Here is a 26,333-nt window from a genome sequence, read left to right on the forward strand (position 1 = left end):
CTTTGAATTTGTCAGCCTGCCAGCAACTTCTCTGGTGGCCAAAATCTACAGCCATTACATTTGAAGACTGGAGCTCAGTTTACTTAGACTTTCTGTATGTGGCACAGAAGCCGATTTTTATTGGTTTTTTTAAATACAAAAGAGGCTAAGCATCACAGGAGGGAGAAATCACAGATCTGAGAGACATCAAGAAAAACTGAAATTGGTCTAAATGTCTTTGACTTCTCAAAAGGTAAGATAGCTGTAAAGCACTACAAAAGACAGGAAAAAGATTTTATGTTTCTCATTCACTGCGTGTGAATGCTTCTCCCTTATTCACTTACTTACCCGGGAATTAGGATTGTCCAACACTACAAAAATAACAAAGATATTGGCATTCTGAGCTGCTTGAACTGCTGCTGTCACTCGCTCCTTGCCTTCCAAGAAAAGGCCTCTTCCATCAGATACAATCAAAAGCAGCTGCGCTGTTTCTGAGCACAAAGAACATTTTAAATTCCGGTAAATTAGAGCAATCCACGTAAAAGGCAAACAGACTATTTTGTTGTTAGTCCTGCGGGTATAATGGGAAAACCCTCAGAGTATTCCTAAGGAAATTAGGCCTTTAGCAAATAGAATTCTGTGACTTAACATTAAGCTGCAGTTACGAAGTGGGTCAAGACAGACAAGTTTTTCCCAGTGTGATACCACTGAGAATACACAGGACAGATGCTGGGGTCCTCAGCACCTTTTCTGGAGACGTGTTACTTGACCCGCGTTGCCCCTAGAGTTGGATATATATATAAAGGGACGTTTTAACTAAGTTATGTATCTATCACCTTTTAATTTTGAGGGAAACAACAGCAATTACAGTCAGGAATGCAAGAACCTCTCTCTTGTGTCCGTCCCCCCTGCAGCATAACGGCCAGGGGGGGATGCAGAAACGCTTCCTCCTTTTCTGCAGACGGGCCCCAAACACGACAGGGCTTGGTCTTTTTACAAAAAGGGGTGACACATTCTACTGCCTTTTCTCTTGCGGATTCTGGGGAGCCGACTGCTGCTTCCCGAATGCTGCTGCATCCCAGCCTGGTTCAACAGGACTGGATGCTGCTCCCCCTCAGAATATTCCCACAGCCCGGCCACCCTGCTGCTAAACAGCTGTGGATTATAAATCCCAGATTGTCCCTTTCTTGGAGTACTTTAACAACAAGAACTTCTAAAAAATATAGGTGCCACCATGACCAGCTTCTAACTAGCACAAAGCATCCTTTTAGGTCAGCCGTGAGGTAAGAAGTTTTCCAGCTTTTCTGGGAAATTCAAGCAGCTGATGACCCAAACTGGCACCATAGCGAGAGGCAGGCAGGAGGCAAATGCTTCTCCTCCTCAGAACAGCCTGCTTCTGGGTACCCAGGGAAACCAAGCTCTCAAGCGAGAGCAGAAGCGCGTAGGAGTCACGGTCGCCAGGAAGCTGGACAGTGCTCTAAAGCAGGCAGTGTCTAGGACTTAAACAATCTGGCAACACAACGTAAAAGGAGGCAAGTCAAGTCTTAAAACAAAAGCCTTAAACAAAATTTCCATGAGTTATTGACAAATATGAACGAGGTGTCTTTTGGGTTTGGAGCTAAATTTCAACCAAACATTCCTTCTGACACCCCAAAACCCAAAGCCCTAATCGCAGATGACGTCTCAGTGCTGGGAGTCTTTCTGGCAGGACCGTAGTGAGGATTCTGCTGCCACGGCAACAAGCGCAGGAACCAAAAAAATCAACTCACCCGGATTAATATTTTGCGACAACTGTTGTGCTGCAGCAAACATATTGGCTGATGATTCCAGAAACTGCAGAGGAAACAAATAAGAACATTAAATTATCTCATCATAAAACAATAAACTTAAAAAAATGATAACATTTTTAAAGAACACATTTCTGTGTTTAAAACGCCAAGATAGTTTAGTCTGACCACCTACAGATACAGTCCTCGGCATTTTCCGATATTAACTCCTGCTTCAAATTTAGTAAGTATTCTTAAACTGCAGAATCTTCAGACAAGCCTTCAATCTGGATTCAAAATTTTTTTCAATGCTAACAAAGCCATCAAAACCTCAGGTAATTGTTCAAGTGATTAATGCCATCATTAAAAATATACATCCTGTTTCTAGGTTGAACTTCTTTGGCTTCAACTTGCAAGAGAAGTACCTAGTTACATATTCCCCATTAAAATTAAGGACATCGACTGTCAAGTCCTCCCAATTTTGGCGTTTGTAAGATTACCGTTGAGCTATTTGGGTCTCCTCCTTTTCCATTTAATATTAACAGAAGATCTTATTAGAGTGTGAAGACTACAAAATCCTTTCTAAAAGCAGAGAGCTTTGCAGCCATCAGGAAGTAAAACTACAGAAACTTATTTTCTTCTGAAATCAGTCAAGTCTGACAAACATAGAATCATGAAGCTCTTCCTACTACTACTACAGTGGAAGCCATGGCATGAAAACCTCCTGAACTCCAACTAACTTTGACGTTCTTTGGCGTTGGGGTACCCAGTAGCTTGTACCCAAAATACTGTTTAACACCCAGTGCAGAGATAGGTGAATGCTTAAAAGTGGCATCCATCAGAACTAAAAGTGAGAAAACACTCTTACTATTACAAAATTGTCACCATTCTCCCTCTTTTTATCTAACCACCTACCACACTCTCAAATATAACCAACCAGTAAACGGTACAAAGTGATCAGGAAACCACGAAGCTGCTGGTGTCTTGTCTTGGGGGGAAGATTGCCTCCAGGGCAAGAGGTTGGCAATTCTTGTGTACCTGGGCTATTTTTGTTTTCTTCTGCTGAAATTTGCAGAGACGCAATATCCGTGTCCCTGACTGGTCACTGAACTGTTCGTGGAACGGGTGCAGCAGCTGAACCGTCTCTCCAAAACTGTAGAAAAGAAAAAAAAAAAATTACCATATTAAAAAAAAAAAATTACCAGTATACTTACATTCTGCTCTGCAGTCTTGAAGAAAACTCAAGATTTCATATAAACTCACCTACACACAGCGATTTGTCCCACTTCTAGAAGAGTCAGTGCATTTCCAATAACTGCCAGGGATTCATAGGCAAGCTATTGAAGAAAAAAAAAAAAAAGTTACATCAAAAAGAGGATATTCCGCGTTTTACTCACGGCTCACTATGAAATATGAAGAAATTATTTTTCATCGTCTAGTAAAATAAGCGGAGAGACTTCCTATCTTTTTTTCCTGTTACAGTTACGCAAGACGGTCATCGCAATAAAGATACACTAGTTCTACTTGAGGGCTTCAGCTGATTGATTTAGAGATACACCGCGAGCAGGCTAATGAAATAAACACTGAAGGAACTTTTTAGAAGGAAAACACCCATTTTTAATAAATAAAACCCCTAACAAGTGAGCTATGATGAACTAGTATTTAATCCTCCAATGAACTGCATAGCAAAGCAAATTTTGGCCTTTTATAGGCTACCAAAAAGCAATTTTCCAGTGGATATGTACATCCCTAACATGTTTAACATCTCCTTTCAGCTAACTTTCACTCATCTTTTAGTAACAAATCTCTTAGACATGAAGCGAGAAGAATTCAAGCGCGTGGACCAGAAAAATAACTGCTCCAGAATCACCAGAGTCAGACTTTCCAAAGGCCACCAGTTCTGCCTGAAACAAGTCACCAACTGACACATTCATCATCCAGGGGTAGTTTCTTCAGACTCCTTCCAAAGTTTTTATTTTACCTGTTTGGAGTGATTGTCTATCATGCTAGAGGAATCGTCAATGGCCAAGCAGATCTGGTACTGTCGTTTGCTGGGCTTGGTCCTTCGCAACCAGATCTTATCTTTTCGGAACTGACTGGCAATATACGGAATCACTTTGCGCATGTTCAGTCTCTTCCCCGTTCTGTAGTCTCCTCTGAAAGTTAAGAAAAAAAGACATAATGACAGGGAATTATCAGAAAATATCTCATTCTGGAAATCCCGGCCTATGCAGCAAAATAACAAAATTTTGTAAAATATAATAAAACCAAAATTAGTAGCTCTAATATTCATATTTAGGTATAGATTTTAAAAAGTTCAAATTTTTAATGCAACGTGGACATTCAGTGTTTTTTAAAGAAGTTCTTAAATCTAGGTGCTTAAAATGGAAAGACGACCTTGAATTTAGACTCTTCCAGTTTGCAACAAGTCTAGATCTCTTAAAGAAAATAAAAATCACAACACTAACACCAACGTAGAACATTTTGACATTTAACTTAAGCTCTGACTCAACAGCACTTCATGGGTTTAAGTCAGTTTGATCACCTGTTGCACAGAAGAAAAAATAAGAGGCAATATCCTCAGGATGGGTACCTTCTACTACATCACCTTTGCTTTTCATAAAATAACCCAGTGCTCCCATATGAAAGTGAAATTAATGCATTTGCAAACACGAATAATTGCTATAGAGCAAGAACAACACAGAGCAGCAGTTGTAGAGAGGTTAAAGCCCTCCAAAACCAGGAGTTTAAAGAAACCAGAAGCCTCAGAAAGACTCAACTTACTTCAGTTTGGCTGCCTGAGTGGGTTCCAGGATGAGTCGTAGCTGTTCACAAAGCTGCTGTGAGAGGGGAGCTGTCAGCACTAAATACCTCTGCCACAGCTGCGCTGCTTCCTTCTCCTAAAACATCATACACCACAGAAAGAAATAAAGGCGAATTATGAAAAAAACCAACAAGTTGGGAAGCACTGCCTGAAAAAAGAAACCAAACCTCAGCGTACCAAGGGGGAGGCAGTAGGTAACATCAGCTGGAACTGTAAGGGTGTCTGGTGAGAACTCCGTAAAGATGACCATTTGCATTTAACAATAAATGTTCCTTGCTGCTACAACGCTGCACAAGGACCATTCCACACACAAAGCAACTTTGGCACTGCTGTTGATACAGGAAAATCTTGTAACAGCCACCCTCTGATAGTTGGTATTACAGCAAGGCAAGCCGTAAAGTCTGCTGGTTTTCTCTATCAGCCATCACAAACAGTATTACTTCTATTAATTAAAATCCAGCAAAATCCAGCCTCTACACACTGGCAATTTCATTCAGGAATTACTTCTAAATATGGTTTACAATTCACGACTAGGACAGTCAGAGCAAGGATCATATTCTGGTTGTGCTGTTGGTGAGCTCAAACTCCACCACCGCGACTGAAGGAGACGGCTTCTGTCCATCATAATTTTGTGAAAGTGGTGTCCAGCACTGAACTGCAGGTGACAACTCAAAATGGAAGGAGCTTGGCAGGACTGAGAAAAATTTTCTAACTAAAGTTTCTAACTACACAAGTTTTAGAAGTCGTTATCGGCAGAGTAACTTTCTGCAAACAGCACACATCACGTTCAAAACAAAATTGGAAACATCATCCTGCTTTAAGAGTAATTTTTTTTTTTTCCAGAATAAGTCAGACATAACAACGAAAATAACATCTAAATCATGCTATTTTGAATATTTAGATTCCAGCCTACTTGGCTCCCTCAATGCTTCAGCAGTAAAACAAGATGAAATAACGCGATGAAGGATTCTTATGAGAGTTTTACATTAAAACGAGGTCACAAACCTCATCCGGAGTTCCAGACTGCTGTGTCTGCCAAGCTTCCAGTTGCCTTTCAAGTTCCTTTCTTAGCTCTTCAGGATCTCTAACGATGTGCTAGAAGTGTAGTTATGAGATTTATTAGACAGAAAAGTAAGTTCATACATCTAGTGATCCCCAAACTATAGCAAACTATAAAAAAGTAAGAATGCATTGTTCTTATAGACACAAAAATACCCAAAAAACCGTAAATGAAGATTCTAAAGCTCCATTTTTTAAACAGTTTCCATGTACAGGAAGGATAAATACCTCCCCACAAATACCTGCATCTGTAACACAATCAACATAGAAACAAAGCTCGGAGCATCTGTGATACAGACACCGAAAATAATCAAATACAGAACTTCAAGGTAATTCAATGAAATGATCTTGAGAAGCAGCAGATTTAATAACAGTATAATGGAGATCAAACTACTGAATACTACCCAACTAGTACCTTCCAAAATATAACATGCTTCATTTAATTTTAGGGTTTTTTTTTTAAAAGTTTCATTCAAACCACTTAAGGAACTGAATGACAATCTTCCTCTTTACCTGCCAGCAAATACTATTTGATAAACCATTCTTGTTAATGAAGACCCAAGCTTCATTACACTTTTTTTTTTTTTTTTTACTTTCATTGTGCTTTCATTGGCAGTTTCTGACTTGTAAAACCAAGTAAAACCAACTTGTAAAAACATAGCAAACAGTAGTATAGGGTCTGCATAACCTGCACGTTTACGGATTAAGGAAAGTAAGCCTATGAATGCAAATTAAATGGTATCAATAACTGCTCATTCCTCAAGCAGCAGCCCCTTTGGTCAACTGCTGCAGGTTTAAGGGACGAAGAAGAACACGGAGGGGGCTTCTTCCCTCTTCCTTTTACTGAAAGGTGAGAACTTGCACTTTTCCCCAGCATCGTTTTCCTCTGTAACTGGTGCTGCGAGCTCCCCCTCCTGTTTCAGGTTTTGCAAGTCAATTGAAAAAAAAAAAAAACCACCACAACAAAAAAAGGCAGCTAACTATTCTGACAACAGGAGAGAACTCTTGCATTGAGCAGCCTTTTTCCAAAAACCTGCAACATTCGGCATTAAGATGGACATACCAGTTATAGCTGGCCCACCGTCCTTTCCCTGCTCTGCACAGAAAAGGTAAAATATCACCCTCCAAGTATATACTCAGGACACAATATTATAGCATGAAAGGTCAATACTTCAAAAAAATAGACACTGAAAATATTCTTACTTCATTAACTGGTTATCCACCATCAGCTGCTTTTATGCCATAGCTCTTTATGAGAAAATAAAACTAACCCTTTGCACTGGGAAACTATGAGTGGTACATGAAGCTCTAGGACTTTCTAGGCTATGATAATATGTTTTGAATTGAGACACTCATAAAACACCCACAAAGGTTCTACAGTACTCGCCATCAGCTTTTTTTGAGGAAGTACTATATTGTAACGAATCAACTGAAGTGAATTCTTTGTCCCCAATGGTGTTTCAAAGTCACTGAAGCCTAGCACTCTCATTACTCTGAACCCTTTTTTTATCTTCAGGCCACACAGCCTTGTCCATCGCTTTCCACTCCACCCAAGCATTTGATCAGCAGATTCATCTGAGAAAAAGTCCCTGACAGTCAGAAAAACAAAAGGAGGTGGGTTTTGTTTAGAAGAGTGAGGATGGGGCCTTCCCACAAAAGCATGGGGAGGACTTGTCATTTTAAAGTCATCGTTCAGCTGTGTATACACCAGTTGGGTACGCGGTTTACTTTCATTCTGCTATTAAAGACCAGCGAGTCGTCTGAATGAAAGTAATTCTAAACTTTTGCATTCACAGAGCTTCGCTACCACACGTCAAATAAAAATGACTGTTTCTACAACAGAAGCTGCAAGACGACGCACTGGGTACCACACCTGGGGAGTGTCCACCAGAAACTGATGGGCTGTATGTATGGTCGAGTCCTTGCTTCTCTCTGGCTTCTCTTCAGCCACCGGTGGGGGCTTTTCTGTTGTAGGGTCACTGACATCCTCCAAGTCAAAAGGCTGGATCTCCGGCTCAGCTTCACCCGGCCCTACAATCACAAAACTAATGAATAACTTTGTAGATCACACATAACTCAAGAACTAATATTGTATCTCGACTCTTTCACAGTTTTACATGCTTTGTAGTACAACCCAGGCTTTTTTTTTTAAACGCACAAATTTTAAGACAACCCATTCTAGGAATAGGATGAATACAAGACCTTGCAACTCACTGGAAAAAATAAACATGCATTTCCTCATGCAAACTGTTTTTCTCTCTTATAACCTTCCTGCCAAATGAACAAAATATTAGCAAATGGATCTTTAACATCTGAAAATTCCATTGGGGAAGTACATTTTTTGAGCTTCAGAGCCTCCCTGACAGTGACAGGAGGCATAAAGCAATTTGAGAACATTCAGAAAATCATCATTAAAAAAAAATAATGGCAATCTTTTCTTATCTCATATTTAACTCTCTAGTTTTTGTAATGGAACTGTTTCTGGTAAATCAGAAATCAATTTACAAATAAAGGAATGGACTGAAGATTTTCTTTTATTAATGTTTCAACTATACTACACTGTTTAACAACTCATTTTTTAAGAATTATTCTAAGAAAAAATAAAGTATGACATTGTAGGAGATGTTTCAAGGATCCTAGTTTTTCAGAACATACTGCTAGACAATCATGTGGAAAACCTAACAGAGTGATTACCTGCGTGCCTGTACTGTAAAGCTAATGAGTCTGGCAAGAGATTTAAGTGAAGAGATTAAACCTGAAGGGAGTGGGAGGCAAGAAAGTGAGACCAGGCTGGTAAAACTCGTCTCCCCTCTCCAGCCAGTTTTTGTGTTGTTTGATAAGAAAACTATTCAAAATTCCAAGCTGCAGTGCCATTTACTTAGATTCATCAAAATTGAATACATTTGTTGCAATCGGTAAGAGATACTTATTTCTATCTAGCTTATTTTGCTTGTGAGGGCTGTGTGGCTTACACATCAGACCTGTCTTCTCCTCTACCGACCATCCGATTTTCTATTAGGCAGCTCAGTTTTGTTTCATTGCATTCCCAGTTAAGGAAGAAAGCAATGAGGCAGCGACGCTTCGGTGCTACCTCACCGCACGTTGTTCAAGGCAAGCTCCTCAACTTCTTGATGTTTTGGCAGAAGTTACACACAAGAAAAGCTGAGTTATGTGGTGCTGATGCCGGTGACGCTGGAATGCACTGAAACACGCCAATTAATTAAGTGAATTGGCATTGTGTCTAACCAGCAGGAAAGTATTTACTTTTTATTTCTTCAAAGAAGTTGATAAAGATTAGAGACCATTAACTTGAAAGAACGCAGGAAACCCCTCTGCCACTCAACTGATTCAGCAAAGGCTAACGCTGGTTTCTAGGCAGGAATAAGAATCCTGCTGCAGCAAACTCAATTAAGAGCAGATGTTTTACTCTTATAAAAGGTATACATATCCATTACTTCCAAATATAAATACCTACATATAGGTTTACAGATGCACATCAGCATAAGTTTATAACGTGTTTTAAGTTAATGTACCAGGAGTCTTAGTGGCAGTAGAATTCTTTTTTTCTGGCTTCAGCTCCTCTGTGTCGACTGCTGTGAGATCCTCATTGTCCTGCATTTCTGTTTCCATAGTGGCATCTTCAGAATCTCTCTCTTCCTTTTCTTCAAGGGGCATAATAGATTTCTCTTGCTCCTTGCTAGCTACATCTGTATAAAGACAACAACTCTTACTAAGGGGAAAGAGGAAGGAAAGTCATGAAGTTGCAAAAAAAAAAAAATGCTACATTCTGAGGCCACTGCAGATCAGTTTTAGTGAACTGCAGAAGAGCTGTTCTCTCAAACCTCAGTTTTGTCTTTCACTGTGCTGTGCCATGAGCTATTGCCCTGAAAACCTGATGGATAAAATACAGTTACTTTAATAGAAGCAATTTATTTAATTAAATTTAGATTAGAGAAATATTTTTAAAGAAAATCTATTCGATTGATACCGAATAAAGAACCTATTGTGCGATCCTAAATATTTTGCATGTGTGGTAGCAGTTTGGGCATCAAAGTAATTGAAGAGAGAATTGGAGAGAATAGATTTTAAATATGTTTATTAAACTAAAATCCATTTTCCTAAGTCAATTCAGCATTTTCAAAAAATGTTACCATTAGTTTGAACCTGACTGCCAAAGAGAGCATTTATTGTAGTGAAATGGTGCTACATCTTAAACCAAAGGAAGAATTGTTAAATATAACTTGGAAAAAAACGTGCTGGGAAAGACTACAGTAAATAGGGGTGCTTCAGGATTTGATTCTGCAACTGCAACTCTTTACACCCAGAAATATCACCGTACCATATGTTTGTGCATCGTAATATTCGGAGCCCTGCTTAATATGTTCAAATGCCTCAGCCTCCTCCACGTTTGATTTCGGCTGAGTTGTATCCTGCTTTGCGTCACTGCTGGATTCTATGGTTCTCAGTCGCTTGTGGATGTGCTCGTTGTGATCTCCCATTGAGCGCTCATTGTCCGCCTGACCGGGTTTCCTCTTGAAACTCTGAAAGAGAACAGATTAACACTGTGAACTTCAAGTGAGGTGCAACCAAACACCGATTAGAACAGGAGTTTTAACAAGGAGAAACCAAGTCCTGCCTATTTGCTGGTTAATATTAAGACATTCAAATAAAATAAAACAATTAAAAGAAGAGATGAACCTGGGTATTTTTTCTGCTTTGCTTCTGAGAAGCCATCCGGGCCATGCGCGTGGATTCATGGCCTTCTGCTTGATTTGCACTTGAAGCTCCGCTTCCGTATTCCTGAGAGACCAAACAAATTGCAACGGTAACTGAAAGGGGATTTAGCAACTGTTGTAGACAAATTTGAGCAGCTGAACTGCAGTGCTGTGCTACCTTCTGTTGTGAATGACAAACAGCTCACAACTGCAAGTATTATTCTTGTGGAGAGCAGACGGGACAGGTCTGCAGCTCCACAATTAGCCTAAACTTACCACACAGTTTTGGCTGCTATGAAGGTATCTACATGGTCTTCAATTTTTTTCAGTTAATTTATAATTGGTGTTCTAAACCTTGAATCTTAGACACAATTCTTAAAAATACGGCAGCAATTCCTTGATTGTAACAAGTTCAGCATTTTAAACTGGGACACTTCCCATGTCATTCACCTCTTTGGACTGGTCTCTTTCTGAAGCCTCTCCAGCCAGCTCAACAGCACTGTCACTCTGCAGGTTTTCTTGCCCCGTCTGCCCTTGTGTTTCATGCTCCATTCTTTCCTCGGGCTCAGGGATCTGTTCATCCGTCTCTGAATTATCTTTATCCTCTTCTTCCTGAAATAACATCTGTTTATCTTAACATTCTAAAAAACATTGGGAAAGAGAAGGCTAAGGAGATATCAGGAATACAGATGACAGAAATACACCGGTTTAAGTAAGATTTGTTTCAGAGCATCATAGAACCCATCGATTTCTTAAGTCTTGTATAATAAGGTAATTAAAAATAAAAAAATAAAACAGGGCTTATATTACTCTCTACCTGAGGTTGAAGGCCTTGGTCAGCAGTGGGGATTCCCTTATCTTCAGCAGGTTCATTTTTTTCCTCATCAGGTGGTTTTGATTCTTCCTCCTCTTCTTGTGCTGCATCCTCAGTATTCTCTGCATTTTCTTCTTGATCATCGGCATCTTTGTTCCCTTCATCTTCCTTCTCCTCTTTATCTTCAGAAATGCCTTCTTCAGCTGGTTCTGCATCTTGATTGTCTCTTTCTGTCTCACCAGTATCTTCCTCCTCCTGTTCTTCTGTCTTCTCTGCCTCATTTAAATCAATGGGTTTCTCATCTACTTCAAAAGCATTTTCTTCTTCTGGATTAAAAAAAAAAATCAGAAAGGTATACAAAACTTTCAGTGAAGTCCAGAGCCAGGAAACATTACAGATATTTGGAATAAAACTACCCAGCCTGAAAAAAAAAAAAAAATCTTAAGGAAAATACTGATAATTCTATACACAAAATCTATGATTTTCTATAGCAGGTAATTTCTTTAAGTCACAATTGGTTTGTAGCTAACAATGCAGCAGGATGAATTCCTATTAACCTATTAACTTCTTTTAACTCAGTATTCTTGAGGGTCAGTTGACTAAGTACAAATGCTTGTAAGTATCATAGAAAAAACAGAAACCACAAAAAGCAACTAGAAAATGAAATAAGGAGCTTCTAGCATAAATTGGGGTGTATCGCTTGGATAACAAGAGAAAGCCTTCTCCACAGAGGGCATGAAAGGGAGGTAAAGAACTCGACATTGCAGCATTTTCCTTATCTGGCCTGCATTTGGTATCTTGGCATTTTGATACACAGAAGTGAATTTGCAGCTTCTTGTTATACAGAATTCTACAACCCCCTCTCTTCTTTCTATAGAGAAAAAGAGCCCCTTTATCTGACCGTTCCTCCCTATTTCCATTTGGCTTTCATCTGGGAATCTGTAGAGAGATTTTCAGCTGTACCTTCACCCTCTTCCTCCTCATCACTCTTCCCATCATTCTCCAGGTTCAAATTATCAGGAAGGTCCAAAGGTTCAACTTCAGGCTGCTTTTCTTGCTGGCCATGATAAGGATCTACTTCGTTCTCATCATAGTCACGCTGTCAGCAAAAGAATGGGGGGGGAAATAACAGGTAAGTAGTAAGTGGGAGGAAAGGCAAAGATGAGAAATAAGATACTACTGAATTCTCTAGGACACAGAAATACTGGATACACTATTACATTCTGATCAGTTAAAGACAGATTTCCAGTGGTACACAGCCTTATGTATAAATAGCAGAAAAAAAGATTAATTTTGGCAAATGCATTTATGTAAGTTGTTACTTCTTCAAAACAGCACATTTTGTGTTCAGAATCCCATTTTCCTAGCTGAGGTTCTGAAGAGAATCTGCATTCTTGCAGATGGTAAAGGCACTCTCGCATACTGTGCAGAATCTTCAAGCATAGTGTAATACAGATTCTGGGGATGAGTGCCACTGACTTAAAGTGTTTCTGTTGCTAAACGCAGCAGAACAAGATCTTTCAAACTTTGTCCATCAAAATATCAATTTAGTGTAAAGTCTGTTTTGGTAGCCATTACAAGTTCAGTTTAGTGCAAACAAAAATTCTTTCTGGACTATGGATCAAAAAATACACATATAATATCATGGATACAATATGGTTTATTTTTAACTCTGAAATGAAACAGCTTTTTTCAGTGCACTTCACTATTAAACAAAGAGCATTTCAAATTCTCAGAAATGCATGATGTGAGCAACAGAATATCGTTCAACAGCAAGATATTCTACGTAGACTAAATCATTGTTACCTCATCAATTTGTTCATGGATTTTCTCTTTGTTTCCACTGTCGTCTTCTTGTTGCTCTTCTTCCTCATTCCTGGGAGGCTGTTTTTTATTATCCTTGTTTCCTGTGCCCAAATTGTCATCTTTTGCAACGAGCTCTGAATCCTCCTATTAACCAACAAATTCAAAACAAAATCAATTATGGTACCTGCTTCTCAAAGTCTGAGTGACAAGACATCATCTCCTACACAAAAAACGACAGCACTAAGTAACTTGCCATATATTCAAATTGTCCTTTTCCAAGACCAAGAGCTGTGCAAGGGAGTTCATGGTCTAGATCCCATCAAATTAACAGAGTTTAATTCCTTTGATATATTTCTTCCCACCCCTTTTCTCTTTACCTCATCCATTCCTGGTCCAGTTTCTTCTGTTTTACTACTGGCATCTTCATCATCATCTTCATCTTCATCCCCCCAGAGCCTCTCATCCAGTTTATCATCAGCTTCAGCGTTATCAAGATTTCCCATCTGCTTATCCAGGTCCTCCTCTTCATCTGAGTCTTCATCGTTTTCTGTGCACAGTTCAGGATGTGTTTCAGTACAGAAGAGATAAAGCCAACCTTTTTGTTAACTTCAGAAACAAACAAGCAGTCATACCTGCACCTTAATTTCATCACCCTAATTGAGAAGGTTAATTGAGAGATGCCAAAAAGACACACGTGCACCAACACCCGGGAGAGCAGGGTCCTAATTATGTGCTCCAGAGTGTTCTCTTGGACATATGGGCACAGAGAATTCTCTCCCTCAGACTAACAGTCACACGTGCAAAACTTGGATGATTTAAATTCTCTCTTCCTTACCCTTCCCCCTCCTCCATTTTCAAAATGGTTTGGCATTACTGGGAGGAGAAAGGTCCAATCCACTTTATCTGTTCATTAGCTTGGGAATTTCCTTTCTTGTGCAGATGAATTTATTCTCAGCACTTTGTCAGAGATTTGAAAGTAGATTAACATTGCTGTAATTTGTAAGCCACGTTAGCTTCAGCTCACAACAGGAAGGAAGAATCAGCTCCCTTCATTCCAAAACCACCACAGTGACAGAAGAGAGATGGTGTTTTCTTCGTACACTTCTTTGCATTCATATTAATACTTCTTAGTATTCATATACAAATGGCACTACTGTGTTGTTAACACTGACTTTTCAGTATATGCTTCATTATATAAACTAATCTATGATATTTTTGTAAGTTTTCCACAGCGGAAGGACCAAACCTTTTTTCTCCTTTTCTCCATCATGCATTTTTCCTTCAAAGTCCTCTGACATTTCAATTGCATTGTCTTCTCCTTCAATGTCTGGTTTAGAATCTGGATCTTCTTTCTCCTTCTCTTCACCCTTTTGAAAACTGTCTTCTATCTGCATTATTGGTAAAGCCAAAAATTACAGTGGGTCTTGCCTATATATTAAAGCTTACTTAAAAGTACCAAACAACATTTTATCTTTGCATGTAAGCTTATAAAGCCAAGCTAAATAGGAGACTGAAAGTAACTTCATGTTTCTTTTACCGGAGACATCCATAACGTGGATTTCAAGGGCTTTTTCAGTTTTACCTGAATTAAACAAGAACAACCCAAAACACTTGCCTGATCTTCACTTTCTATTTTGTCGCTCACATCCTTCTTGCCTTCCCCATCTCCGATACCACCGTCCTCATAATCGTGAAACTGTGTTGCTCCCTCTCCAGCTTCCTCTTCAAGCAATTCTTTTGGCAGGCAAAACCCCTATAAAGACAAACAGGAACTCAAAACTTTCTGTAGTAGTAAGTGCATCTTTCAGCTTAGTTTCTACTTAAGACTTTTGTATACATTAAATATATGCTTACCATATATCCACTCTTATCTCTAATAACTTACCTTTTGGGCAAGCTCTGTAAAAATGCTAGTTAAAACAGAAAGCAGTTTTCCAGTACTCCTGTGAGATGCCAGTGAAACAGTGAGGTAGAACAGGATCAGGTCTGAATACTTGCAGAGCATGGGCTTTAGGCGCACCAGCAAATAGCAGGACTGGTTGAAGAACTGCTGTTAAAACCAAAGAACAGCTGTCAAACACGATCATGTACACGCTGAGATGCACCTCAGAGAGGGTGACGATAGAGACTGAAAACAGATGCTCAAACCAGAAATATCACTAGGCAAGTTTAAATACAATTTCTAAACTTTCTGGAGTTTTTTCTAGGTTTTCAGAAAAACTAAAACCGTTCTTCTTACTAAAAGGAACACCTGGCTTTTGCACTACAGAAGAGTACCTGTAGTTGACCATTTCTCTCACATGCTTCTAGTTCTAAGCTATCAGACAATAAGAAACAATGGACATTTAACCATCAAAGTTCACAATTCCAAGTCTTTTGAGACCCCCAAGCCAAAAACTCTAGAGAAGAACAATTTTACCTTGTGTTTATCTGAAGTGTAATCTTCCCCATAAGATTTCAGGTTCTCCAGGAGTTCCGAAACCGCTAAAATTGCTTTCTGAACATTCAAAGAATCCAAATCAGCAGACAGATCTTCATCCAAAAGCTTAGTTATATGTCCTGCTTTAATTGCGTCAAATGAGGCTTCATCCTCTGTTTGAAATACATGAAAAAATGTGGAAATCAAGTCAGACGTTCTAAAAACGTTACATCGAACAACCTAGAAATATCCATCCTATCTGTTTAAATAGACATCATCTATTAAAATGGCCATTTCTTTGTGTATTGGTACCTCCGTTAGACACAGTTTAAGGAATATTTAAGTTTAAACTCTCCTGTTCCCCCTTAAGTAAACTTTTTGGTAAGTTTAACAAACTTACCATTTTCCTCTGAAGACTTTTCTTCTTCTTTTCCATCCTTCTGTTTTCTCTCCACCAGACACTGGATGGCATACAGAACAACATGAATCACAGTCTCCACTTTTGCTGAGAAGTGCTCCACAAACTCTTCATCTGACTTTTCATTTCCTTTTGAACCATAACACAGACAGAAAAGCACATTAAATTACAGGTTACTCTGTTTCCCCTTACGCAAGGGGCATGATAAGCCCTACGCGTTTTTTACTATATAGTTCTACTAAAATCTCCTTGCTAATCCTGACCTGCAACTATGGTATAAGATCTGTCATCAGCAACTAAGGGGGGAAAAAAGGTTACTGCACAAATTAAGTCTGGACTAAATTTTGCAAGTTTGAATTTCATAATTTCTGAATATCTGAACAAACATGGAGCCATCTTCTGCAATAATCGAAGTAATGGATTCTCATATCTTTATCTAAATTACAAAATGGGCAGAGAAGAATCGTCCTTACCACTGCAATTTGACATGGAAGCAAGAAGCTGTGTTCTCCAGGCTGTGAAATCCACAGATGTATTATTAACTTCTTCTTCTATATACTTTAGGCTCCTCACTAGGGCCATCTGATTTACAGCTTCCTTGTCTTCCCCATTTGGAAGAAACAGGGACTCTATGCCTTGTAACTGAGCTGAGATTTCCAGCAAACAATTCATTGATGATATGCAAACTTCGAAGTCTCTCCTGCAACAAGAAACACCATAATACTGAAAGAAGAACAAACAGTTCAACTTAATCTTAAACCTTTTAATGGGGCACAGAGGGGGGGGGAAGGCAACTGATCTCCATCTTGAACTTATTAAATAATAATTCTGACACCAAACAGACGTGCCACTTATACTCACGCTGTTTGAAGCACAGAGAAAATGAGAGGATTATTATTATTAAATAGGGTATAGATTTCTTTTAAAATAAAAATTTCTTCATTAAATTGACATCTGAAATTCACCCCATTACTAAGGAGCTACGGAGATGAAATCCCAGGAGAGGAAAGACAAACTAAGAAGCTGAGATGGACTGAGATGGATTTTTTTTCTGACTTGTCAGGGCAGTGGAAGACGACGCATTCATTTGTTTTTTAAACAGGCCACTGCATTCTACAAGAAAAATGAACAGAAACAAGCTTCAAGAGCACCTGAGCCCACTTTTCAAGACATGCCTAGCCAAACATTTTCAAGATGATCTTAACCACGCCTGATATGAACATAAAACATACAGATTCCATTTCACACACATACAGAACTCACCAGGAATAAAACAAGGTCTCACGTGACCGTTCTCTTATCTTGTCCACTTCTGCTTTCGTTGCCTTCACGTTTGCCAGCATCGCCATCAGTCGTGTAGCGAGCTGCAGCCACAACTCATCCTTCTTTCGCATCCTGCACCCAGGAGGCAGTTGCTCGATTGCTACTGGAGTCAGGTATTTTAGCTCTGAGGGGATTAGGTCAGGTATTCCCGTAAAAACATTTCCCATTTCAGTTCCTGAACTCTGAAAAGTACTTGTTTTGGCATCTGGCCTTTCGTTGTCACTGCACTTTGTTGACTCTTCTTTTGGGCAGCATTGTATAAACCAAGAGAGCTCCTCCAGAGCCATCACGCACTGCATGGAGAGTTGCTGCAGTCTGTCGGTCCAGCGCCGAATACTGTCTTGAGGAGGAAATGCTACATTATATTCTCTGTCAGCGGTCAGCCTAGAGTCTATCTCTCGTACACAGCTCAGGAGGTTCCTGGTTAAGAAAGAAGGAAAAGTTACAATCACTGAGTTTTATGCTGTACTTCCCTTTGAAAAGCTCAACCTTTAGACTAAGTTCAGAAAAGCTCTAGATAATGGGAACTTGGTCGAAGTAAAACTTTTTCTGGAAAAACTAAAATGACAGTTGTCTTTTTTTAAAAAAAGTTTTACTTAATTATTGAATTTTTCTCTACACTGCATGTGTTTGAGTTGTCCTGAAAACAGGGCTTTGTGAGATTTCTCAGTATCTACACCAAGCTTTCAAACAACCCTTAGAAGTCCTGGCCCAACACTCAAATATTATTCATTTTCCTCTATTATAAAAGCAAATTAGATTCTAACACACCTTCATGCTCTGAAGTGCTGCATAATAGTCAGCTTATAACAAATGATTAACCTGATTCGCAATGAAACTCAGAGCAATGCAGGTAAGCGTCTTAGAAGTTTTACCATTCCTCCAACTGTATTTGTTTTGGGCTTTTGTTTGTTTTGTTGGGAGTTTGTTTGTTTGTTTTTGCAGGTTTCCTAGTGTTAACATAAATTTTGCACCACTGATCTCCAGTCTAGATTTCCTTTTCTGTACAGAGGAAATAGCTCCTGACCCAACTTCAACAAGTGCTATGGATTACAATAGTGATGAGCACAAATACGCAACAGTGGAGTTTCCAGTGAAACCGATGAGTCAAGCAATGGAGTGAAAAATCACACCAAGTGAGTGAGCCTTCCCGTATACTTCTCCTTTTACAGTTTTGACACAAGATCTAGTATCTCTCACCTTTCTAGAATTTCTCTTTGTAAGCTGTTGAAGTTTCTTCATATTGGCTCAAAGTGCCAGATTATTTATTTGTTCCAAATCAAACCAATGACTTGAAAAGAGCCAAAATTCACTTAGGCCAACACCACGTGAGAGACTTAATCTATGGATTTAACTTTTCAGTTAACTGGAGTAATTATTTCACGGTCTTCATGTATGCTTGTTTTTCCCAAATTATTTTGAATCAAAAATATTGGCTGCAATGACAGGATAAACAATACCTAACCTCTTGCTTTTTTCTTTACCCGCTCTTAATTTTTTTTTTTATATCTAGGCTTAATTGAGGGGAAGCGAGAAATGGTGAAGTAGGTAGAAGAAAATTAAATTCCCCCCCTTTATTTTCCATTTTTCTTGAACTGAATTGCTTACTGTCAAACTCCTTGACAACATTTAAATGCTGGAAAATGCAAAATACCTCAGTAAGATCCACTGCTCTGTCAATGCCGTAAGAGATCGTCTCTGCCTGACAAGCATCTGCATGAGGTGTGCGGCAAATCCTTTGCATCGTTCAATGCTACCCAGTCCAATATCCTAAAGAAGACAGATACAGAAAAAGTGGGAGGGAACAGTTAGATGAATAAGCAGAAAAGAACATCCTTTGAGCCTCCGTTTCATTGCACTGGGCAGGCTGAAAGGTTATGGTTTAAGCAAACAGTCTTAAAACGCAGACAAAAATTACAGTTATTACAGCTTGCTCATCTTCATTTTTCTGCATCTTTTATATATTCTGCATACAAATTTGATTTTCAAGTAGCTTCTGCAACAACAGTCATATTAAATTGCACTCCACTGCAGCAATTCTTATCAGGAATTTAGTTCCAATAATAAAGCTTCCTTACATAAATGATGATTAAAATCTAAAGAGATACCAGCCTAGCTTTTTACATTCATGACCACTGCTAAAGCCACTTCCACAACTCGTTTTACCAGATTTACTGACAATTACTTTCACTCCTTTCATTAGAAAGGATCCCATTTTAAAGCTTAAAATAAACATTCACAACACTGAGCAAAACTGATCTCAGCCGTGTTCCGTTATTTATGCCACTGCCAGCTGTGACACTTGACAAGATCATGTTGTAAAACAAGGGGTGAAGCACAGTGCAAAAGTGCATGGAGAATCTGGAAGAGATCCCTTTTTCCTGGAATTCTGGAAAAGCGGTACTGATTTGGCAGAACTCATTTGTTCCTTCTACTGATTTTTAGACCAATTTTTAAGCAAAGAAATATATCAGCACTTTCTGTGTAAGGCATTATAAAGCTCAACTGTTTTTTGCATGAGCAAGAGCTAATCCTGGTTTTGTTTTCCTGACAAGCTTTCATTCAGCATTTCAGGAATTTCCTTCATGCACAAAAATTAGCAATTTGGGACCTGTTGGGATGAAAGATATTGCACACTTCACAAATTATTAACTTAGTTCACTAAACTGGTACCATTCAGTCATAAGACAACAGGTTTTAAAATGCTGCATTTAATGACTGGCCCCAAAATATCGTACTTTGTATCATGTTAGAAAAGATAGCATGATCTCATATCAATACTAGAAAATTTCAGTCCAAGCTGGTAAAATGAAGTGAGCAGAAGAAGGACTTCCATTTTTACTTCGTTGTTTTACCTTGGCAGGTGCTAACAATGCTGTCTGAAGTCTAGAGTGACGTGCAAGCGACCGATAGAAGTACTTCTGGCATCCATCCCAGGCAGAAGAAATCTCTGTCAGCAACCTGACAAGAGCACAAAAAAAGTCTGGTATTAGAAAGGTATATAATTTCAGTACCTCAGCACACTGGAACCGCCAAGTCAGCACTTCAACCTAAGAAATTTGCTTACAGTTCGTTATTTTGCAAATGCATTGATCCTGTAAATCTTCATTTTCTCCACAAGTATTTTGGTCTAAAGAAAACATTTAATTTTTAAAATAAACTCTAAGGAAACCCTGAGCAATAGCAGCAAAATCTGTAGCTTTGAATATTATTTAACACTTAAATAGCGATTTACTTCTTTTCTTCCCCCCACGCAGCTAAATCCAGCTTGATAGGGAAGCCTTTATTTTGACCTTGATGAAAGATATGATAAACTAAACCCTTACATCTGAGGAGGACAATAACGAGCGTGACTCAATGGCAAAAATCACTTCCTGCCAGAAAAACAACAGAGAAAAATCTGAAAGAACATCTTTCCTCTAGGGTAAGATTTTCCAGAAATGCCCACTTTGAAGTTTATTTATTTTTTCCTGAAATATTCCATTACTCAATGAAAACAGAACAATTAAGTAATCCCTGTAAATTACAACTCATCCTTAATCAAATCATTACAGTCTACATTCTAATATGATGCCAGCAAAGCATCCCAAAGAAAGCTGGATGGCAGAGGGCTAACTGAAATCTAATTCACAGAAACCATGAAACTGAGGGTAGAGTTGTCAGAAGTGCAAATCAAAAAAACCCCAACACCTTAACAACAAAATCCTCGCTCAGTTGTGTGTGCCAGGATGCTTTATACAGGATTTTCAAACTGAGAAGTAATAGGAGGAAGGGAAGGCAGTATGTAAAACCTTAAATGAATAACAGTCCAAGAATGCCAGTTTAAATCCACATGCAATAAATTATATATATTATAGCTGCAATGCATACAATCTATGGGTTATAAATACTGAGTACATACGTGGCATCCAGTTCATGTGTACAATTTACTACACCTAAGGCACTACGCAAATCCAGTGGACGTAGGTAGAGTATTTCATGACAGTCTTTTGAGCGGGACCAAGACAGACCTTTCCGGTAAGACAAACCTGGAATGACATTTGAAGACACATTCTTTTAACGCCCTCAATCTTTTATATGAAAAATGTCACTCATACAGTTGGTATTAAGATATAAAATCTTCTGATGTAGTTTTTTTTCCCTGATGCTGTCTGATTTTGACAAGTCTTTGAACATGCTGCAAGTTTTATAATGTAAGAAAAAATCGTAGTTTAGCTGTCTTCAGCTGAACCCAGCTCAAGAACCCAGCCGAAATAAGACATAGACCTGTGTGTATAAAGGAGGTTGGTGAGAGAAAGAACAAAAAGCCTTGAACCCGTAAAGCAGGCTACAGGCTGAGAAAGTTACAGGTAGGTACTTTTAGAATTCAGTCTTAAGGCTGTTATTTTGCCATTTTTAAAACTGGATTAAACATGCTCATTTCTCTCAAGCCAATTAAAACACTCCTTTCAAAGTATCCTGAAGGTAAGCTAAGCCTGTAAGAAATATTCATTAGCTGTTCGGGTTATGTTGCCATTTTTTCCAAACGAAATGGAGAACAAGTCTTAAGAGCAACACTTTTCACTGTTCCACCGCCCTTTAAGAAAGCTGAGCGAGGGATCATCACCTCATTTTTAAGACATGAAAGAGATGATGAATGAGGAAGGTAAAGGTGTCTCCTCGAATCAAAGACAGAGCCCGGTAAAAATGCAAAACCCATGTGTTAATTAAATCATCACAATACGTCATTCCTCCAGCACAAACTTCATAGGGCAGCAATGGCAGAGAGTCCTTTGGCACCACTGGGTGCAAAAAATGCAAAACACAGGAAAAGTTTATGTGCTGGAAACCCCATGCTTCAGATTCACCTGTGTTTGCAGTCACCTAAATAAAAAAAAAGGACCTTAATGTTCTGGGAACTGTTTACTCAATACACACATCAACTCATTTTTAAGTAGCATAAACAACAAGCACTCAAAACTACAACTGAAGCCGCCTCCCACCTCTAAGAAAGCATTTAGGATGAGTTTGTTTTCATTTACTTTCCAAGTGTTGCGACACCGAGTAATTTGTTATCAAATATTGTATTTCAGTTCTGGATGAGAATGGATACAAGATAATGAGCTTCCCTCTTATTCCTACAAGCTGGGCAGTGACTTCTGACTGGAGACAAAGCAGATTTCTGCTTCAGAAAAGCTACTGTGGTGCATCTAATGGAACGCAAGAGGAACAGAAGGTATTTGAAAGGGCTAACACACCAGGCCTCATAGTAAACAGACAAAGGGAAAGACAGAGTTAAATGCTTCTGCGTATTAGTGGCTCAACAACTTCAAGAACATAGTATTATGGTGAGTTTTGATGTATTGGCAAAAATAGTAAAGTGCTTAAGAACTTTGTACTTTTAAACCAAGCACATTTCTAGTCAAAGCTCACCTGTTTTAGCAAGGCTTTTAAAGAGATCTGACAACGCCCGTTGCTTTTGCATCTGAATATGCTTTGCCTCTGATTTTTGCTTCTCCTTATCTGCTGTCTGATCAAATGTTAAGTTTTGCAGTTCAACTACAGAATCAATGATACCACCTGTACAGAAGACAACAGGGAAAGAAGAGATGTGAAAATTTAACATATGTAAAGCAGCGATAGGAAGATTGTCTGGGAAGGGAACTATATATCTACACTTTTCCCAGTTTGTTTTATTTATGTTGCAGAGGTCAATTATGGTGTGGAAACCACAAGAATACTTAACCTGTGAACTGGTCAAGATTTTCCACCAGACTCAAGAACGAATTATTTTCTGTAACTGTTATACACATTTTCTTCATTTTTTTAGTAAGCTTAGGCAGACGATACTGAAGAGATTCTGTATGAAATGCAATGCCATCCTGACATTCTTCTGGGAGTGCCCTCTGCGAAAAGAAATGAAAGAAACAGTCCAATTATACACACATACTCAAAACTGTCTTATTTGACCACTAAGAGTAAATTGCTGCAAAAACAAGGGCTAAATTCTGCATTCATCTGAAACCCCAAAACATGGCCATGTGATCCTTTGAACAATTTAGAACCAACGCTTGAGGAAAATCACAATATGTATGTGTCAGGCTACATTAGTTTTGAAAACAGCCAAACAAATGGAAGATGCTATGATCCTGCTCTCTTGGGTGTTTGTCATTAGCTCTTTCAGAGAGATTACCACTGATTCAGGGCAGCTATCTCGGCCTTCCAAGCTCACAGGCACATTAACCTAAATCACTAATGCCCTCAGGGCGTTACGTAAAAACATCATCACTTTATTTCCACTAGATACAAATTTAATTGCACTGCTAAAGAACAGCAAAACCAGTACGCAAATAGAAATTACTAAATAACAGAAGTAAACCCTCAGCTTGTCCAAAGCTAATCCCTATGGGTTGTTCAATTTAAGTTTGCAGGCATCTTGTTTAAGGAATGAAGACAACGTGAAACCACAACAAGCAAACCCAACAACCCTGTTGCTTATCAGTAACAGGCTTGCAAAGAAACAAGCCACCAACCAACAAACCAAACCCACAACCAAACCCATTAGATTTGCATCAGATTTCTGCCTCATCACTCTGCCTCCTGACTGTCACAGGACAAGAGCAAGATCAGCCACCCTCCTCCCTCCTGGCTTGAAGAAACTGAACAAAGCCTTGGAAGCTGAGAGTTACTGAGCCTTTCCCACTCATCCCCAAATTCCGATAAGTTACCGTTTTCTCCTTGCATCTTATTAATAAAAACTAAGGGATGTGAATAGGAATCCATGTCAGGAAGAAAATTAGTTGACTTCCTTTCTGAGCTGGACAACTTGGAGACACACTGAACTGTGGCACCGTGGAGTAGGATTTACCATGTACCAGCTAGTCCAAGGCAAATGTTCACAGTATACAAGCTGTCAGCCAACAGCAAACGTGACAATGTAGTGCCTTCCATATCAGAATTCAACCTCAAAGTAATTTTATATTTAATCACTGATACATACACACAAACCCTACAGCCACACAACCATTTGCCTGGGTCCTTGTTGTTTAGGAAAAAAAAAAAAAAAAAAAGGGTAATAATAATTTCAACTTCCAGTCCATATTACTGCACCAGTAGGAAAGTAACAAATAGTTGCAGACAATATGCAGGGAACTTGGAGATGAAATGTGTAACTGCTATCACCCCTATATTGGAGCACAGATATTGTGCCAAATCAATACAGAACGTGCTTGTCTTTCCATGCTGCTTTCCCACCTATCCACAGTGTTTCATAACACTGAACACAAGTAAGACCAAAAAGTTGATGATATATTCAACACATTTGACACTTATGTAAGATTTTTCTGCATAAATCAGTGAAAAGCAACATATAGAAGAGAAGACAGAAAATATCCTTCCCACACTTAGAATAAAGAATACAGTCACCTTGGCAACATCTGTTCTAGCAGACAGAATTTTTCTTAATGTGTTGTTTAGCCTCTGAACTTTGGTCTCTTTGTTCTCAGATTCTTCCTGCTTCTCCAAGCAGTCCAGCTGCTCCTCCTTACCGATCTCCACCAAGGCGGGCCGACAGGGTTCATCCAGAACAACTTCAAACTTCTTCATGAATTTAAAGAGAGTCCTAATTACCAAAGGAAAGCAAAATTGTTACTGGGTTTTATAAACCTGCCAGTTTCTCAGCTGCTGGAAATAAACAACCCCACTGTGTTAGGAGCAGAAGAAACATTCTTGCATTTAAATGTAACATCATAGAGAAATCATCTAGAAGGAAGGTTTCAAATAGGAAGTTTAATTCCAAGCTCTGAGTTACCTGCGTATTTTTTCAACTGATTGTTTTATAGCCCAGAAGCTGACGTCATTCCACTTCGAAATTTTCACAAATTCCTATTAGGAAAATAAATAATCAATGGGATGACATATTATTGCAATGAAGTATTTGTATATAAAAGATGATCTTTAAAGCTACGATGATCTGGCGGGCTTAAAATGCAAGACATTTTAGTAAGTGAGTAAATTATTGCATAGGCATCTTATTCTATTAATATATGTGTTTACATTAAAACTGCTGCATGGCCAAATGCTGTGAAATCCAAAGGGGCTTCAGGCTTCACTACTGGGTGGAAACCTCCATGGCTAAATGGTACTGACCAAACATTGAAGATTTCAACCAACCCCCATCTCAAAATTAAATTATTCCTGAGGAAAAAGTGAAGTATAGTAGGCATTTCAGTGGCCAACAGAGCTATTATATACAAATTCAAATAATATCTGCTCCAACGTTCCTTTGATTCGAGCAGCATATTGCGTGAGCAAAGTTTCCTTTTACCTTCAGTTCCTTTTCTATAGGTTGACGAAGTTCAGTGATTCTGGCCTCAACACACTCTGAAAACTGTTTATAATAATTGTATAGATTCCACAGGATGCTGCAGAGAACCTCTAGAAAGGACAGACAACAACAGGCTTCTTTTAAAACAGGATATTCTTCAGTATCAAGAGGAGAAATACATCCCCCTTTTTTTTTATTCTGCAATCATGAAGCTTAGCAACACCAAAAGACGGGGTAAACTAACTAACAGTATTCCATGAAAATGGGAAAAACAGCAGCATGGAACATGTATGAGCTTAGTGATCTGTTTGGAAAGGCTTGAATACCTGATGGTCAGATTGTTGTAAAGAAGATTCAACACGTGTAGCACTAACAACTTACCCTTTTCTGCTACTTGAGGCATCAGCAAGACATGGCAGTGGAAAACCAGCAGTGCTTGAAGCCGTGCCTGAAACTCTCCCAGCGTGGATCCTTCAATGAAAGCCTGTAGCGTGCTGACCAGTGTTTTCAGATCCATTCGCTCAGTTTCTGAACATTGCACAGGAAGAAGGAAATGAGGAAAAAACCCAAAACAACCCACCACCTTGTACATGAAAATTGTCTACTCTTTGCAAACATCCAACTAAATATGAGGTCACTATTAGGAAGGGTTAAAAACAGAACAGGAAAGGGGCATGGTAGGGAAGGCTTCTAATTTAATAATAAGTAAAAGCAACAACCACACTGGAAGAAAGGAGAGGGGGCAAGAGAGGCAGCAGTAAGATAGCGACTGAGAAGGCCAGCTACACGACCGATTTCAGTGCGCATCAAGTATTTAAAGAATAGTTCATATTCTCTAGGAATGAATGGCTTCTTTGGTCACAATGAGCCATATTATAAATTAGTCACTGCCAGTTCCTTAACTC

The 26,333-nt window shown here is 39.0% G+C and overlaps 1 protein-coding gene across 1 annotated transcript in view; it reads right to left on the minus strand.

Moving 5' to 3' along the window:
- The window catches only part of MDN1 (midasin AAA ATPase 1), a 97,664-nt gene that overhangs the window by 2,034 nt on the left and 69,297 nt on the right, over positions 1-26,333 (minus strand). Inside the window, exons 70-101 of the mRNA XM_074150300.1 lie at positions 25,810-25,956; positions 25,429-25,538; positions 24,913-24,986; positions 24,528-24,723; positions 22,849-23,008; positions 22,536-22,682; positions 21,025-21,151; positions 19,979-20,084; positions 18,778-18,893; positions 17,064-17,543; positions 16,274-16,500; positions 15,783-15,929; positions 15,383-15,555; positions 14,849-15,010; positions 14,579-14,716; positions 14,210-14,351; positions 13,341-13,510; positions 12,964-13,107; positions 12,121-12,256; positions 11,161-11,480; positions 10,794-10,955; positions 10,327-10,428; positions 9,968-10,169; positions 9,162-9,335; positions 7,502-7,659; positions 5,575-5,664; positions 4,530-4,645; positions 3,727-3,901; positions 3,009-3,082; positions 2,784-2,898; positions 1,749-1,812; positions 328-470 (exon numbers count right to left, since the gene is read on the minus strand). Of these exons, the coding sequence (XP_074006401.1) occupies positions 328-470; positions 1,749-1,812; positions 2,784-2,898; positions 3,009-3,082; positions 3,727-3,901; positions 4,530-4,645; positions 5,575-5,664; positions 7,502-7,659; positions 9,162-9,335; positions 9,968-10,169; positions 10,327-10,428; positions 10,794-10,955; positions 11,161-11,480; positions 12,121-12,256; positions 12,964-13,107; positions 13,341-13,510; positions 14,210-14,351; positions 14,579-14,716; positions 14,849-15,010; positions 15,383-15,555; positions 15,783-15,929; positions 16,274-16,500; positions 17,064-17,543; positions 18,778-18,893; positions 19,979-20,084; positions 21,025-21,151; positions 22,536-22,682; positions 22,849-23,008; positions 24,528-24,723; positions 24,913-24,986; positions 25,429-25,538; positions 25,810-25,956 (4,997 nt within the window). The remainder of the gene's footprint in view (positions 1-327; positions 471-1,748; positions 1,813-2,783; positions 2,899-3,008; positions 3,083-3,726; positions 3,902-4,529; positions 4,646-5,574; positions 5,665-7,501; positions 7,660-9,161; positions 9,336-9,967; positions 10,170-10,326; positions 10,429-10,793; positions 10,956-11,160; positions 11,481-12,120; positions 12,257-12,963; positions 13,108-13,340; positions 13,511-14,209; positions 14,352-14,578; positions 14,717-14,848; positions 15,011-15,382; positions 15,556-15,782; positions 15,930-16,273; positions 16,501-17,063; positions 17,544-18,777; positions 18,894-19,978; positions 20,085-21,024; positions 21,152-22,535; positions 22,683-22,848; positions 23,009-24,527; positions 24,724-24,912; positions 24,987-25,428; positions 25,539-25,809; positions 25,957-26,333) is intronic.

Source organism: Numenius arquata, chromosome 7 (assembly GCF_964106895.1).
Source record: "Numenius arquata chromosome 7, bNumArq3.hap1.1, whole genome shotgun sequence".
Lineage (NCBI taxonomy): Eukaryota > Metazoa > Chordata > Aves > Charadriiformes > Scolopacidae > Numenius > Numenius arquata.